This window comes from Corvus cornix, chromosome 14 (assembly GCF_000738735.6).
Source record: "Corvus cornix cornix isolate S_Up_H32 chromosome 14, ASM73873v5, whole genome shotgun sequence".
Lineage (NCBI taxonomy): Eukaryota > Metazoa > Chordata > Aves > Passeriformes > Corvidae > Corvus > Corvus cornix.
The window spans coordinates 6,489,581-6,505,140 of record NC_046344.1 but is presented as its reverse complement, the minus strand read 5'-3'; the positions used below and the strand labels follow the sequence as shown (position 1 = coordinate 6,505,140).

The following is a 15,560-nucleotide window of genomic DNA, read 5'->3' as shown; positions in this document are numbered from 1 at the left end:
GCTGGTTCTGGATGCCACCAGCTGCAGCCAGTGTGAAAGAGGGAGACACCAGGGAGAGAGTCTGGCAGCTCAGCCTGGTCTGAGGGGGTGAAGGTCCATAGCCTGTGCAAATTCTCCCCACCGCAGCCATCGTGCTGAACTCATTTTGTTTTCAGACTGGAACTATGGCAGAGAAAGGATAGACAGAACAATGGACACACAGAAAGAAGGTGACCAAGCAGGAGCACAGACTCAGGATCAACTCTGGGATATCTCTGGGCAGGTCTCAGGAGAGAGCTGGATGCCAGCAGGGCAGCTGGTGCCTGCTTGTTCCACCTTCCATTACTAACATGCTCCAATCCAACACCAAACTTGACCCATCGCATGGTAAAAGGCTCCTGCGCCCAAAGCTGCCCCATCCCACAGCCTCTGAGCAGCAACATCTCTGGGGACTCCCTGAGGTCTCCCCAACCTGGGGTTGGGCTTTGAGCTGCCCCTCCACACCCCACTGCTCTCCAACCTGCTGGGAGCCAGGAGCAGAGCCTCCCTGGCCAGGCACAGGAATGTCTCCATCACCATCACCAGCCCAGGACTCCCCTCCCAGGCTCACCCCTCCCTCCAATTCCTCTTTTAATAAGAGCAAAAATCGCCAAACCCACAAAATTATTGTCTGAAAGGTTCAGGCAGAGCCATTCAATCCCAGACTGTAACTGCCTGGGAGGTCTCCGGGCAGCTGCCACCCAGCTCCCGCACACTCCAGAGGCTGCTCTGCACTGAGTCTCCCACAGGACCCCCATCCGGCTCCTGGGGAGAAACTGGGGCACACTGGGGGTAGATCATCCCTGAGTGGACTGCAAAGTGGATCCCACATTATAAAAACAGTGTCTCTGCTGGCACCCCCTGGATGAGGCCCCAGCCCTGTTACTCCTCACCAGGCCACGGAGGTGGTGGGGACAGGGCAAGGGGCCGGCACAGCTGGAGGGGTGGAAAGGTCAGGAGGGTATTTCTACACCATGTGTCAAACCCCAGTGAGGAGGATGGATCCATGACAGTCTCCTCTATCTATGACTGTGACAAGGCCAGACCCTCCTGGGATCCATCACACCACAAGTGGCCATGGGGCAGCAAGTCCAGGAGCCAGCACAGTGGTGTCACACTGCCTGGGACACCATCCCGCGCTGCACATGTGTACCTTCCCTTTTTGTTTGTATGTTTCCACCTTCTCCCTTCTCAAGGGGAAAAAGCCCAACAGGTGCCTGAAGAATGTGGGATGCTCCTGCTGTTGTCTGGGTGTTCTCTGGAAATGGCCCCTGTGGCACGGGGCTGGGGCACTGCCTGTCAGCTTCTGCCCAGATGCAGCAGAACCTGGGGCATGTCAACCTCCTCAGGATGCAAAAAAAAATCCAGATTGTGTTCCCCACTATTCTTGCCCCTCTACCTCAGACTGGGGAATCTCCCTGCTCCACGCAGACACAAACCACCCTCCTGTCAGTGTAGGACAGGAAACACCAGCCCAGTGCAGAGCCAGGCTGCTGACACTGAAAATGTATTAAAGACTCCACTGCTCCTACCAAAGACATTTAAATTATTTAGGGCACTTGGACCAACCCCAAGTAAAAATACAAACAAACACAGCATGAAATCTGAGCCACGCTAGCAGTGCCTCATCCCACAGTGCTCTCACAGGAGGCACTGGAGGAGGACCAAGGCACACTGACCTCACAGGGAGCCTCCCTGCCACAGACACAGGTCCCCGTGTGTCCCTGTCCCACAGGTGTGCTGTCCCCCGCTGGCTTCCTGAGCTTCCTGCCCAGGCAGATCCCAGCACATGGGTGTCCACTGTGCCGGCCTGCTCAGCCTTGGGCACCCTCCCATGAGCTTGCTGTAGCCAGCAGGATAAATCAGCAGTCCTGGGTGCTCCTGGGATTGACCTGCTGGGCTCTTCAGCCCCACTTTGCAGCTCACAGCAGATGGGTTTCCCTTCCTTTGATCCCCTTTTACCAATGGGAACAGTGCTGGTGACAAGCTGCAGCTCCAGGGCAGGCAAGCAGTGGGAAGGCATTCCAGATGACCTACTTTCCACGGGCATCGCTAGGCAGGGCCTCCTTCTTGGACACTGCCAAGGTGATTCACCACAACCAAAACCCAGCTGGCACTGGGAAACTGGGCAAAAAGGAGGGGGAATGACCTTGGGGACCCATTTCAGCACTTCCTGCCAGTGTGGGATCTGTCAGCAACTGATGAATCCCATGCCAGGTGGGACCCACACGCCTCCAGAACACCCACCATCCTCTGCAGAGTGTCCACAGAGCTCCCACACAAACCCAGCCTGGCACGGAGTCAAACCCAGACAGCACAACTCTCCTCCAGCTTGGCAGAGCATTCCAAGGGCAGCAGATAACCCAGCTGATCCCCTGCCTGGACACAGCTGGGCCACTCACCATCTCGTCGAGGGCGTAGCGCAGCAGCCCGTGCTCGTAGAGGATGAAGAACCGACGCTGCCATTTCTGCAAGAGAAGACATCGAGGTAGGTCATGGCAGTTCCCACCAGTCCCTGGGCCTGGCTGGGAGCACTAGAGCTGCACATCAGCTGGCAGGGCTCTGCCGAGGATCTGTGTCCACCAGCCCACATTGCCCAATGCTGAGTGCCCTGAGCTCTGGCAGCCTTGGGACCATGACCATTCCCTGGGGAGCCTGTTCAGTGCCTGACCATCCTCTGGGGGAAGAACCTTTTCCTAATATCCAAACTAAACCTCTCCTGACTCAGGTTCATGCCACAAATACTGGGGACACCAGAAGGATCCCCAAACTAAATGCTCTGAGCCCTCAGCTTCATCCTACATCATCTACTCCAGCATCCAGTGGTGGAGGGTGACAGGATGTCATGTCAGATGTCCCCTAGCAGCACATTAGCTCAGTCTGGATGGTGGCTGCACTTCTGGCATGGCACTGCTCAGGCAATCCTGGCACCACACTGGCACTGCTGCCTCTGCAGCTGCACGGCAAATCAGATTGGAGAACTGATCTGGCTGGAAAACTGCCTTTTTTTTTCATGTGTGCCAGGTTGTTTTCAGCCAAGAGCAAAAACTGGTTGAACAGGCTGAAATAAAAAAGGTCCTGGATTCATAGCCCCAGTGCAGCAATTCTTATCTCACTTTTTTCAACCCTTCGGGCAAAGTCCAGGGTACTCAGGGACAAGCAGAACTACAGAGGACTCCACAAGCCCCAGCTTAGCAGGAAGCCTGGGTTCTGACGAGACACAGGTCCCATGTCCCCTTTATGTCAGGCCAGCAAGCCTATGATGAGCTGTGACTCCAAATAATGACCCATATACCCCAAGCCGAACTCAGAACCCAATTCTTGCTCACTCGGGAGTGATTTTTTTATTACAAACAGCTCTGAGAGCATTTTGGCGCCATGACAGGGGGTTCATGGACCATTGCCATCCCCCCCACACACAGAACAGCCCCATCCTGGCAGCCTCAGCAGCAAGTTCCCTGCAAGACAAGCTTGGGGACAGGCTGAAAGTCCTCATCACAAGCCAGCAGTGAAAGGACATCGCCTGGCCACATCCTTCTGAGCCTCACACCCCCCAGGACAGGAAAGTGGGGGATGCTCCAACCCCACACAATGCTGCTGTTTCTGCCAGGCATAAGCAAACCCCTTTGAGAAGGAGCTGAGTGTGTCCTGTTCTGTCTGTAGGTCTCCACTGCCAACAGTTGGCTTCAGGGCTCTGCAGGGTTATAGCAGATGGGAACCACCTCTCAGTCCCTTCCTTGCTGCAGGACTTGCCTGACATTGGCATATCCACACTAGGGGATGGGATGCAGCCTCCCTCTAGAGCTCTGGGCACACTCATGACGAGCTGCAGAAAATAAAGTAGTTGTTTCCAAGCCCTGAAGGAAAACTGGGAGCCTTTCTGATGGTCGCAGCACATCTCAGAGTCACAGAGCCCACACTCCACTGGCCTTCCTGACAGCACAGCACGTGTCAGGCAAACCAGAGCAGCATCAAAACGCAAAAGCAACAAGCAGTAAAATTGCACAGACTAAGCCTGACCCACACCTGCAGTGCCCCAGGCTGCTGCCCAGCATGGGAAACCTTGTATCCCAGAGAAGGCATTCCAGCCTTGCTGCAGGAAACATCTCCCAGCTTCCTGGTTTGCACAAGGGGATGAGGCATGGAGGTGCCTGTGGCACTCCCAGGGTCACAGCCACCCCCATGGGCAGGGACAGGCCCTTGCTGCTCCTCCTGCCACCCCCACCCATGTCACAGGGAGGGGATGTCTCAGCTTCACTTACCCGGGAGCGGTGGACGGGGTTGTCAAAGTCCGTTCCTTCCGGGGCCAGCAGCAGCCAGCCACCATAAATGGGTTTGGCCTGCAAAGAAACAGCAGAGAAACACTCAGGCACAGTGGAAAATGGCTTAACATGGATCAGCACCATGGGGAATCGATGGTCAGGAACCACGGGAAACTGCAGCAGCCCCAGCACAAAGGCAGTTGTGTGAGCTCAGCGTCCTGCATGCAGGCAAACTCAGCCTTCCCAGTGCAGAAAACGTGGTGTCTGATGGCAACCCGTGGTGTGACACACACTGTGTGCCAATGGGACTAAGACGAGGACGCAGGAGGAGGCAAAACCCCAGCCACAAACTCCAAACACAGCTGCTCTTGCATGGCACCGTGCCCAGAGCACCAACCTCCCGGGTACTGCCGAGCAGCAGAGCCCATCCCCACCAACGGCTCTTCCCATCGGCATCGGCAGCGTGCCTCTACTCCAAAGCAAAAACACACTCCAAAGGAGAGCTCGATGTTTTCCGTTCGTTAATTAAGAGAGGAAAAACTACCCAGCGCTGGCAGTTCTCCAGCTCCCAGCCGCTTCCCGTGCCGCGCACATCCAACTCCCGCTTTCCTGCAGGGGCAGCCCCTGCCAGCCCACTCCCCCTGCCAGCGGTGTCCAGCAGCCCACGGCCGAGCACACAGGAAGGTCAGAGCCGGGAGGAGGGAAAACAGCTCATTCAGCCAGCCGGGAAGAGAAAGGGAAAGAATACTCGGAAAGAACCCTGCAGCACTGCTGCATGTCAGTGGAAAAAAAAAATCCAGGCTCTTTCCACCGCTGGCTTGGATGCAGAAGTGGCCAGGGTGAAGCTGACCCATGCCACGGCAAGCGGTGGGATGGGGATGGGCACTGGGCATGTCCTCCCACACAAAGTCCTGTGGGCACCGCTCCTGCTGCCTGTCAAGCTGTAAACGATGAGCCAACACCTGGCAAGGGCTGGGGCCAAATTCTGCTGCAAGAGTGGCAAGGCATTGCCACACCAGCAAGGCGGCTCCACAGATACCAGGACAGACCAGGAGGGAGGAAACCCAGAGCAGATCCAGCTCCAGGAGACCCTGGGTCTGGGAACACTGCTTTCCACCACAGAACACCCATGCGTGTCCATCCCAGCCCAGTCAAAAAGTGACAAGGACACACTTTCCCAGCTCCCCTCTAACTGATTCAATTTATCTTGTTGCTTTCATTCTTTTCTGTTCCTTAAAGTTTAAAACTGTATCCAGTTCAGTACCTCCCCTAGATTCCTCCTGCCAGTTTCTGTGGTTTTGTAACGTTAAAAAAAAGTTTCCCCTCTGGAAAAATCCCTGCAAACAATAGAAGAAACTGCCTATGCACCAGAAACTGTCAAATGCATGAAGCACTGAGTAAGCAAACTGGAAACACGCCGGAGGAGACCTTTTACTGTTTATAAAGTGAAAAGAAATAACAAAATCTCTTATCCCCTCCAAAATATGACATACCAGCTCGAGGTGTTGCTCTCCCAGCAGCTGGGAAAACATGATTTGAGAAGACCTTCCTTCCTTCCCCCTTTAAATGAGATTTAAACCAATGAAAATGAAGCGCTGGGACTGGGATCCAATTTGGGGGACATAAGGGGGCCCAGGGCACCCCTACACCTGTTCCCATGACCACAGTGGGGGCACAGAAAGGCACCTATGGACACCACAACCCTCCCTGAGCTTGGCAAAGGGCCCAGAGCCCCCGTCACCCCCGTCCAGCTCACCTGGATGCTGGTGCCCTGCTCGCCCGTGGCCCCCATGCCACCTCCAGCCGCCCAGCACCGCTCCGTGCCCGGCTCAGTGCCACCCACGCTGCCAGCGCCCCGCAGGTGAGCCACGCTCTGCCACTCCCCCGGCACACCCCGCCCCGCGCCCCCACCCAAAGCCGCCCGTGACGCATCCGTGCCCACGCGATGGGAGGACTCCAGAGCAGGGGATCACGCTGCTCCCCGCCACACTGGGATGTGGCCACGACTACCTGCATGGCCTGGGAAGGGCCAAACGTCCCAAATTTCTGTCGTGTTTTACAGGGGAAAAGTAGAATTGCAAATGACTAATGATGACCCGTCAGAAATCCTTCAATGGGTCACTGTGACAGGAAATGGGGTCCCCAAATTCCCATGAGAGAAGCTGGGGTGAGCGCTGAGCAGCCGGGGCTTGAGAAGGTCTTACGAGTGGCCTCCACCATACAAGAACAAGAGGATGACAGTCACAACAGATTGTGACATCCCAACAATCGGCACCATCCCACCAAGGCAGCACCCTGGTGATCCTCTGGACAGCCAAGCTGCTTGCAGGGCTCAGCCCTCCTCCACCCCCCAATTTTTCCATACCTCAATTCTCGCCTCCGTGCCCCAGCACAGCTCCTGAACAAGACCGACTGCTCAACCCAGCAAAGCCCTATGAGCAAAAACTCCCCTGACACAAGCCACAGCACTGCAGCCATCCCAGAGCACTATCCCAACCCACTCTGAGCAACCCACAGCACCCAGCCCATGTGACAGGCAGCAGGCAGGTCCCAGGGCCACACCAGGGACAGAGTAACAATGGAACCAACAGGGGACATCATCACCAGGGCCAGCAGCGAGCAGCCTTAACCCAGCATTACAGGCATGAAGTCCTGCCCTATCTCAGCCTGGCTCACAACCCCCAGCAGACATTATTTTGCCCTCAGCTACTCCAATTTTAGTTCAAACTGTCTGTAAATAAACACTGAGCACCTGAAATACACACCCTTAACATAGAGCATGGTCATTTCTGTAGCGGCATCACAAAAAACCACCAGTGGGCTACACTCGTTTTGGCAGAAGCATCCAATTTCAGATAATGAAACCAAAATAGCTGAAAGGTATGAATTAGAGCCAGGCAGCGTGGGCAGCCTGGTTCCACCCATCAACAAATAAACACGCAGCAGCGCTTTTTAAAGACAAACCAAAACAAGCTCCTGCTAAAACCAAGCAAATGCCCAGAGAGGTACAAGCCTAAATGAAAGGGATATGAATTAGCACACAAAGTGTCTGAAATAAACTCATCACACCTGCATCGGAATAGCCCTGCTGAAGCAAGGTTTAAAATAAACCCGATGTGGGAGGCAGGTCCAGGAGGGTGTTGGAGGACCAGGATGGAGCTGGAATCACACGTCGTTTCCACTGGCTCGGCTTCCTCTGGAGAGCTCGTCAAGAGGAGGAAAATGCAACAACCAGCACTGAGCAAGAGCTCAGACCAAAAATTCCCTCTTCCAAGCAGATTTGTCCAAATTCACATGCAGGGATGGTGTTAAAGCAACCCCAGAGTTCCCAGGATGCCTTCTGATGCAGGGCTCTGTCCGCTTCCTGGCAGCTCCGGTGATATCCAAAGGGCAGTTCCACGTAGTTTCTACACAGGTAGCAGCCACATTGGGTGCTCAGGCACTGGGTGGGTGGCTTTGCTTTTATCCAGAAGGTACCTGGCTGGAGGGTTAGCCACAAAATGCCGTGGAAAGCAGAGTGGAGAGTGGCTGCTGATGGAGCTGGGGTGGGGTGGGGTGATGCTCACCCCACCACTGCGTGGGAGGTGAGGCCGGTTTGCAGGCCCACAGAGCCCAGTTCCATCCGATCCCGTGGGACTGCTGGAGGCTGACTCAGGCAGAAACACCCCCACGTCACCACTCCCCTTCCTGTCACACCTCTGGGAGTGTCCAGGTATCACATCCCACCTTTGATCCGACACTGGAGCTGGGCTGTGGGGCACCTGCAGCACCTCACCTGCCTCTGAGGTCGCTGTTCCAGCTACTGCATCCATCCCCTCAGCCCACAGGCCCACAATGCATCCAGGGGGAGGACGCTGCCTCCAGCCCAGCGCCGGCAGCACAGCGGGTGGGAGGAAGCGGAGAAGGAAGTGGCCCCAGCTGGGTTTACACAAAGCTGTCAGGCTGCTGTGCTGATGCTGCCCAGGCATGGACAAACCACCCCAACCAGCTCCACCAGCACGGGCAACATGATTCCCAGCAGATGGGGAACTGGGCTTGAAGGACGCGCAGAGCCACTCAGCACTTCCCGAAGCCTAGGGTGATACAGGAACCCTTGCACACCCCCAGGGCTGCAGGGCACCCACTTCCGGAGGGCAGGATGGGTCACAGGATTGTGGCAGCGCATGGAGCACCAGGTCACAGGGTTGGAGGTGGGCTGTGACACCAACCAGCTGCCTGTTGGACAGGCTTTCACACCTCCTCTGGTTTTGGTACCTTCACCTCTTCCCTCCCCATGCAAACCAGCCAGGCATGCAGGACCCAGCAGAGCCACACTGTGCTGGCCCCACAATGCTGCAGGAGCTCATTGCACAAGGTGGAACAGAAGAGCTGTACCAACATCCACATCCCCCTCTTAGGGTGCAGACTCAACCCCACAGCAGAGTACCCACATCCCTGCTGGGGTGCTGGACAGCCAGGTGGAGTGGGATGCCCCCACAGCCAGTGCCCGCCCACCCACCCCCACACGTTCTGAGGGAAGTCCGAATCCATCGCCGGGAGAGACTCCTGGCTCCAAGCGCGTGGTGGGAGGGATAATCTGTTTAGGCTGCCGGCAGACGTAATCAGCCTGTCTCGGGTGGAGGCAGGGCTTGTTTTGTTCAGGCTTGGCAACTGAGCGGGAAGGGGAAGAAAAATGGATTGTTGCATTGGAGCTTTAGGCTCTGCCTCCAGCACTGGGAGCAGGGAGCCCTGTGCACCACAGAAGTGATGCCAGGGCTTCCAGCAGCCCCACAAAAGAACAATGTACCCAGCTTGACCCAGGCTGTGGCTGAATCTATGGTGGAACTTGTTTCATCACCTTTATGGGTCAGCCCAATATTCACCAAAGGAGCCTCTCTGACAGCAGTGACTGCTGCTCTCCACACCCATGGGAACACAACGGGGTCACAGCTGTCATCCAGATCCAGAGAGAGGGGAGAGTAAGGTCATCATCCCCTGTCTCCTCATCCACTCAGAGCTCCCCAGAGGCAGGGACCCTTTTCTGGCACATTTCAAGGAGAAAGTCACCACAAACACTGGTTGCAACCTCAAAATAGGAAATATGGGTGGTTTCAGCTCCGCTCTGCTCTCAGTTTTGCACACCTTGGAGCCAAGAGAACATCGCTGATGGATGAGTCGGAGCAGCCGTCACTCAGCAGGAATGGGGAAGGTGACACGGTGTTCAGGGAGGGCATGGGATGTGATACCCAAGCAGGCGTTCCTGCCCACAGCACGGCTTCTAGGAACTGAGACAGGCGTCACTTGACATTCTGTGCGCTCCCAGTGGGATGGCAGATGGAGACCCACTGGAGACCCGTGACCATGGCTGTCAGGAGGCTCCACAAACACTGCTGTGCAAACCTGCGCTCCGGCAGCAATCCCAAGAGCCAGGATGAAGCCCAGCCTCAGCAGTTAAGCTGCTTACATCCCTGTTTCCCTGCCTGTACAGCATTTCCCCTCTGCTGTCTGTCACCTGGCGACGCCAAACCCCAGCACGGAGGCTACAGTGCTGCCTCTGAGCATCCACAACCATTTCCAGAGCACAAACACTCTCCTATCCCCCAGTTCCTCATCCAAGTGGCTGCTCACTGCTCCTGGGTTCAGCCCAAACAGGGCTTTTTCCAGGACAAGACCTGGGCAACTCCTGGGGGCCACCCTGGATGATGAGGAGAGTCCCCTCTCCATCCATATCCTGCTCTTCTGCCAAAACACATTCGCACAAGGCAGGCATGAGTTGGCCACTGCCAGAGCTGCAAATCCCCAGCCAGGATTTCACCACCAACACATCTCCACATGCAGTACGAGGCCAAATCAGACTGGACAAACTGGACTTGGAGCATGAGAAGCACCAGGTGCCGCTGCCATGGGCCAGCTGTTGGGCACTGTGCATGGCACAGCCCTCCTTGCACATCGCTAGCACTGACCCAGGCATCGGCAAACCCCAAAGGACGGAGCTGCCTGGACAGTTTGCTGTGTGGGCACTGGGAGTGACCAACCAACCAGAGGAACAGGAAGGGGAAAGGCTGAATTCACCCTTCATGCAAACAGCCGGCCTCCTTCTGCAAATACCCCTGGTCTCAGGGCTGTGCTTGGGTCCCGAGTGCTGCCATTGCCTGGGGCAATCGGAGCAAGAGCTGGCTGAGGCCGGCTGCGGCATGCATGGGGAATTTGTCAAGCAGCAGCAAAATGAAGTGGGACAGAATGGACTTTGCAATTCCAGCTCCTCCTTGAGCAGCCCCAAAGCTGGTGTACCTGGCAGCGAGCAGGCGTATCTAACCACTTCCCACCACTGGCCTTCCTCAGCACCTGGGAGAAGCCACAACATCTCTCCACAGTGCTGTAGAGGGGATTTATCACTTCGTCGGGTGCCAGCGCAGATAAGGTGCGGCGCCATGCAAAAACCCAGCAGCAAGTCAGTGTGCAAACGGGATGGTTCTCCAGCACCCAAAGGCACCGCCATGTCCCTTCCCTTGGGCCAGGCAGAGGTTCAAGTGCACCCCAAATCAACCCCAGCATCCAACACAGCTTCTGAGTGCCCACTGCCCTCCCTGCCTGCACATCACTCTCCAAGGATGGGATGCTGCCCATGGGACAGAGCCACCATGACCCTGCCCCCCCAGCCCTTCTGGCTGTGCCCCCGAAGTCCCTGCCCTCCACAGCCACTGACAGAGGCAAATTTGACATTTGCAAAGAAATCTCCCCCTGTTCAGTGCTAATAATTAGTCAAGTAGAGGCGGATTTTTGCAGCATGATACAAGCAGCAGGGAGCAGGGAATGCAAGCGCAGGGGCTGCCTTCCAGGAAAATGGGGGCTTTTCCTCCTGAAAAGAGCAGGGCTGGAGGGAAAAGTGTGGCCGGGACATGATCCCTCACCCTGTCACCCTTTGGACAATGCAAAGAGTCAGGACAAGACCCCTGCAGCACAGGGCATCCCAGCGCCTGGATGCAATGTCCGAGAGCAAAGCCAAGCCTGCGACCCAACGCTGACACACTCCAGCCTCAGGGCTGCTGGCCACCAGCTGCTCAGCATCCAGAACAGTAGGAAAGTGATAATGTCCAATGGAGAAGAGATGGAAATAACCACCCCCTGTCTGAGCAGGGGTGTCACGGGAAGAGGCAGTGGGAAAAGTCTGCAAGCTCTGTTTTCTAACTGGGTGGTCCTCTGGGCATCTATGCCACGATCTCAAATAAAAAGAAAAAAAGGAAAAAAAAAAGACACTGGTAGCTGGAAAGACGTCCTCAAATTCCTCTATCTGTGCCAGTCCCCACGCCCCAAGAGAGCAAATGCATGGAGAAAATTAAAAGCAACTGCTTTACACTCTGCTCTTCTTCCAATTCAGGCCAGGCGAAATTTTTAGGTTAATTCCCAGCTTGTCCCACGTTGTTGGGGGCTTTATCTTACAGACCAAAGGCATGTGTGTGCAGACATGGATTGACCCGGAGCAGCCAGCGTGGAGAACAGGGACCCGACGGGGACAATGCCACGAGAACCTTGGGTGGCTGCTTGGGGTAAGGGTCCCACTGTACAGGCTGACTTTTTCTTGGAGACAGAAGGCCGGGGGTCCCTGGGTACCATCCATCTTCTCAGGGCAGGTTCTGGAAAGCTGAGTTCCGTATGAGATTTGCAGGTGGTTACAGGGGACTGTGCAGTGCCAGCATAGGCACGTCTCGCCAGGAAAGTGGAAATTCCCACAAAAAGGGAATTTCTCCCTGGATGGGAAAGGAGCAGCGTAAGACGAGCTGGCAACGGGTGGGTGGCACAGCCAGGACAGAGCCACCAACAGCATTGTGTCTGCCAGCAACCAGATCCTGCCACCACACAGGATCAAGGGATCTGACAGCCCACGACCCACAGCAACAGATTTTCCCAAAGGGAGAACAGCCACACTGACTGACCCAGTTTTTCCCATGCTGTATGGGCACCCCAGAAGGTCAAACACGGATTTGGGGGGGGCGGGGGGGCAAAGGCACATCACCTCTCACCTGCAGCCCTGGGAGGGGACAGTCACATCTCCAGCAGGTGCTGGGACTGCATGTAGCTGCCCCAAAACACACTGAGCCCTGTCCAGCAGCACAGTCACGCACAAAAACAACTCGTGAAGGCAGCGCTCCCAGGATTAGGGACTTAGCGTCCGCACAGCCCTTTGAAGTTGGAAGCGCTAAGTCTGATTATTATTAGAGAGCTCCAGCTCATTAATCCTGATGTTTGGGGCTGGATTTCCCCCCTCCCAGCCCCATTCCTAAGCCGGTTCCCGAGTACGACGGAAATCCACTACTACCACTAAATATTTGTGACTCTTTGCAAACATACTCTGGGTCTCTGCCCTGAGCGGCTCCAGCGCCCTGCAGCACCCCGGGAAGCAGCAGGGGCAGCTCCTGACACCCACACAGGTATTTTTATCTAATAAAAATCCAAAAGAGACACAAGTGCGTAAGCGTGAAGTACCTTCACCTTTCCGTCAAGCCAAGTACAAAGGTCAGATGACTCCAAAAGACTTTTGTAGCCTGACTCTTAGGTAATCACCAACACTGTCCCTGTCCACAGGGTGAGCAGGACGTGCTGGGCACAGAGCCCCCACGCTGCGGAGTGGGACCCCCCAAACCAACCCAAGCTTAAAAAGAATGAGTTCAAAAGGCAGAGACATTCAGAGCTGTTAAATGAACCGTTATTCCTGGGTGTGCTTCGGAGTGAGCACACCCCCACATCCATCCAGGCTGCGATACGGGGCACAGCCTGGGAGGGGAGGTAGGCAGGGTGGCGGGGAAGCGCCGGGGTGGCCACGGCCGGGGGGCTCCTAGGCACAGGGAGCTGCGGGCAGGGCGGGAAGTGCGTGCGTGCATCACACGCTACCACAGCCACCATCTTATCTGGGAAGCGGGATTACTTCACCCCAGCTGCAAGGGAGAAGCCGAGCAGGACTGCGCCGTTTTCCCAACCGGAGCCCCCCGCGCAGGGCCTGGATCCGGCCACGGGGCTGACCCCGACCCCATGGGAACCGGACGCAGGGGCAGCCCCCCAGGGCCACCCACCACCCTGACGGGAACAAAGCCAACGAGGGGCTGCCCGAAACACGGCCCTGGGTCCCCAGGGAGGTGGGTGGCCCCCGTGGCAGGGCAGGCAGGCACTATGGCGGGCTGCATACCATGCTTTGAGCCCCCCAACAAAAGCAAATAAGCTTTGTACCAGGAGGCAGCGCAACCCCCGGGCAGCGGGAAGGGGCCGGCCGGGAGCAGGGGGCTCTTCCCGAGCCCCCTCCGGGACGGCTCCTTTGTCTGGGCACGGCCGCGACGCTCCGCGCCGCCCGCCCCTTTCCCGCACACACCACGGCATTTTTTCCAGTGACATTTTTTCCATATTAGCCCTCAGATTTCATGATGCCCCCCCCCCCCCGCCGCCCCCCCAGCGAGCGCAGCAATATGTCTGATCTCATTGCCATAATAGGATCGGGAGCGGGGATGGCAGCCCTGTCCCAGAAAGGTGTGGGAGGAGGGAGGGCGGCCCTGTTCCCCTCACCCAAATACCACGGACGGGCTCCCGCACCCCAAAAACGCCCCCCATGCCCCAAACACCCCCTGCCATGGGAGCGCCAGCCTTGGGCCTGCGTCAGGCCTGGGAGGAGAGGAGGAAGAGGAGGAAGGCCCAGCCCTGGCAGCCCCCCAGCGCTGAACCCTCTCCAGAAAGGGGCTGGGGTCCCCTTCCCATGTCCCCGGAAAAGCGGGGGGCTGTAAGGCAGGGGGGTCATGTCCGGCACGTCCAGGAGGGGACGTTTTGTTTTCAACTGAGTTTTTTCCAAGACTTTCAGGATCGTCTGATGGAGCTCACAGGGTATCTCCCACCTGCTGCTGTGCACCCCAAGAGGGGACAGGATCACCCCAAGTGCTGGTGCGGGGCCCCACACGGCCTCAGGGGGTGGGGCCCCAGGGGAGGTGGCAGTGGGGTGAGCCATGGCCTAAGGGACCAGTGGGCACTGTGGGTGCCCCGTGAGACACCTGGAAATCGGTGGGGCCAGCAGGTATCCCATGGGATCGCTGGACACCCTGTGGGACCAGAGAGCACCCAATGCGCTCCTGGACATCCCACGAGCTTCACAAATACCTGTGATTCCCTGTGCTGTCTGTGGGGTCAGCAGGCACCCCAAGGGACCACACACACGGGACCAGCAGGCACCCGCTAGAATCACTGGATACTGTATGGCACCAGAGAGCAACCATGGGGCTCCTGAACACCCCATAAGATCCACAAATATATGTGGATCCCTGGGCTATCCGTAGGGTCAGCAGGCACCCCATGGGACCACACATCACCCATGGGGTCAGCAGGCACCCCATGGGACTCCTGCACACTCTATGGGACCAGAGTGCATGCGTGAGGCTCCTGAACACCCCATAGGATCCATGGATACCTGTGGGTCCCTGTGCTATTTGTAGGATCAGCGAACACCCCATGGGGCCCCTAGATACCCTATGGGACCAGGAAGCATCCTTGGAGCTCCAAAACACCCTATGGAATACAGGGATACCTATAGGTCCCTGTGCTATCCATGGGACCCCACAGCATCCCTGACAGCCCACGGTATCTGTGGGAGCAGCAGGCACCCACAGGACCCTACAGTATCTGTGTCCAGCACGCACTCTGTGGGACTCCTGGGGATCCCATGGGATCCTCTGCGAACCATGGGGACAGCAGGCACCCATGGCAACCTGTTCTACCCGTGGGACCCCAGGACATCCATGGGACCCTACACTACCCATCGGATCCTGAGCTATCCATGGGGACACCCACGGGACTCTAAGCTACGCAGGGGACTCCCAAGATACCTGTGCGACGCCAGGCTACCCACGGGGCCAGCGAACACCCCGCGGAGACCCAGGGCACCCTGGGGGCGGGCAGGGGGCGGGACCCCGGAGCGGATTTTGGGGGGGAAAACAGCGGGTTTTGGGGTAAGATCCCACCTGGTTGAGATCCTCGTCGTTGAGCAGGTGGGACTCGCGGGGCTTGAAGCAGTTCTGGCACTTGCTCTTGTTGAAGATGTTGGCCTGGAACTTCCTGCAGGGATTGTCCTTGGCGGCCATGGCGCGGCCCGCGCCCGCTCAGCGCCCGCTCAGCGCCCCGCGGAGCGCCCGCCCGCCGCCGCGCCCATCGCCGCCGCCCCGCGCCCGCGGGGGGCGTCACGCGAACGCAAAAGCCAACACAGAACCCCAACGAATACAGCAGAAAAAATCAAAAGAGGGAGCGAAGCGCAGGGCGGCCGCCTCCACTGCG

The 15,560-nt window shown here is 57.2% G+C and overlaps 1 protein-coding gene across 8 annotated transcripts in view; it reads right to left on the bottom strand.

Moving 5' to 3' along the window:
• LOC104684784 (myosin phosphatase Rho interacting protein) overlaps window positions 1-15,487 on the bottom strand; it is a 78,013-nt gene extending 62,526 nt beyond the window's left edge. For all 8 annotated transcript variants that reach the window (XM_039560235.1, XM_019281554.3, XM_010392335.3 and 5 more), the window contains exons 1-3: window positions 15,251-15,487; window positions 4,281-4,358; window positions 2,421-2,486 (exon numbers count right to left, since the gene is read on the bottom strand). In XM_039560235.1, the coding sequence (XP_039416169.1) occupies window positions 2,421-2,486; window positions 4,281-4,358; window positions 15,251-15,370 (264 nt within the window). In that variant the 5' untranslated portion in view covers window positions 15,371-15,487. The remainder of the gene's footprint in view (window positions 1-2,420; window positions 2,487-4,280; window positions 4,359-15,250) is intronic.
• Window positions 15,488-15,560: the final 73 nt, after the last annotated feature.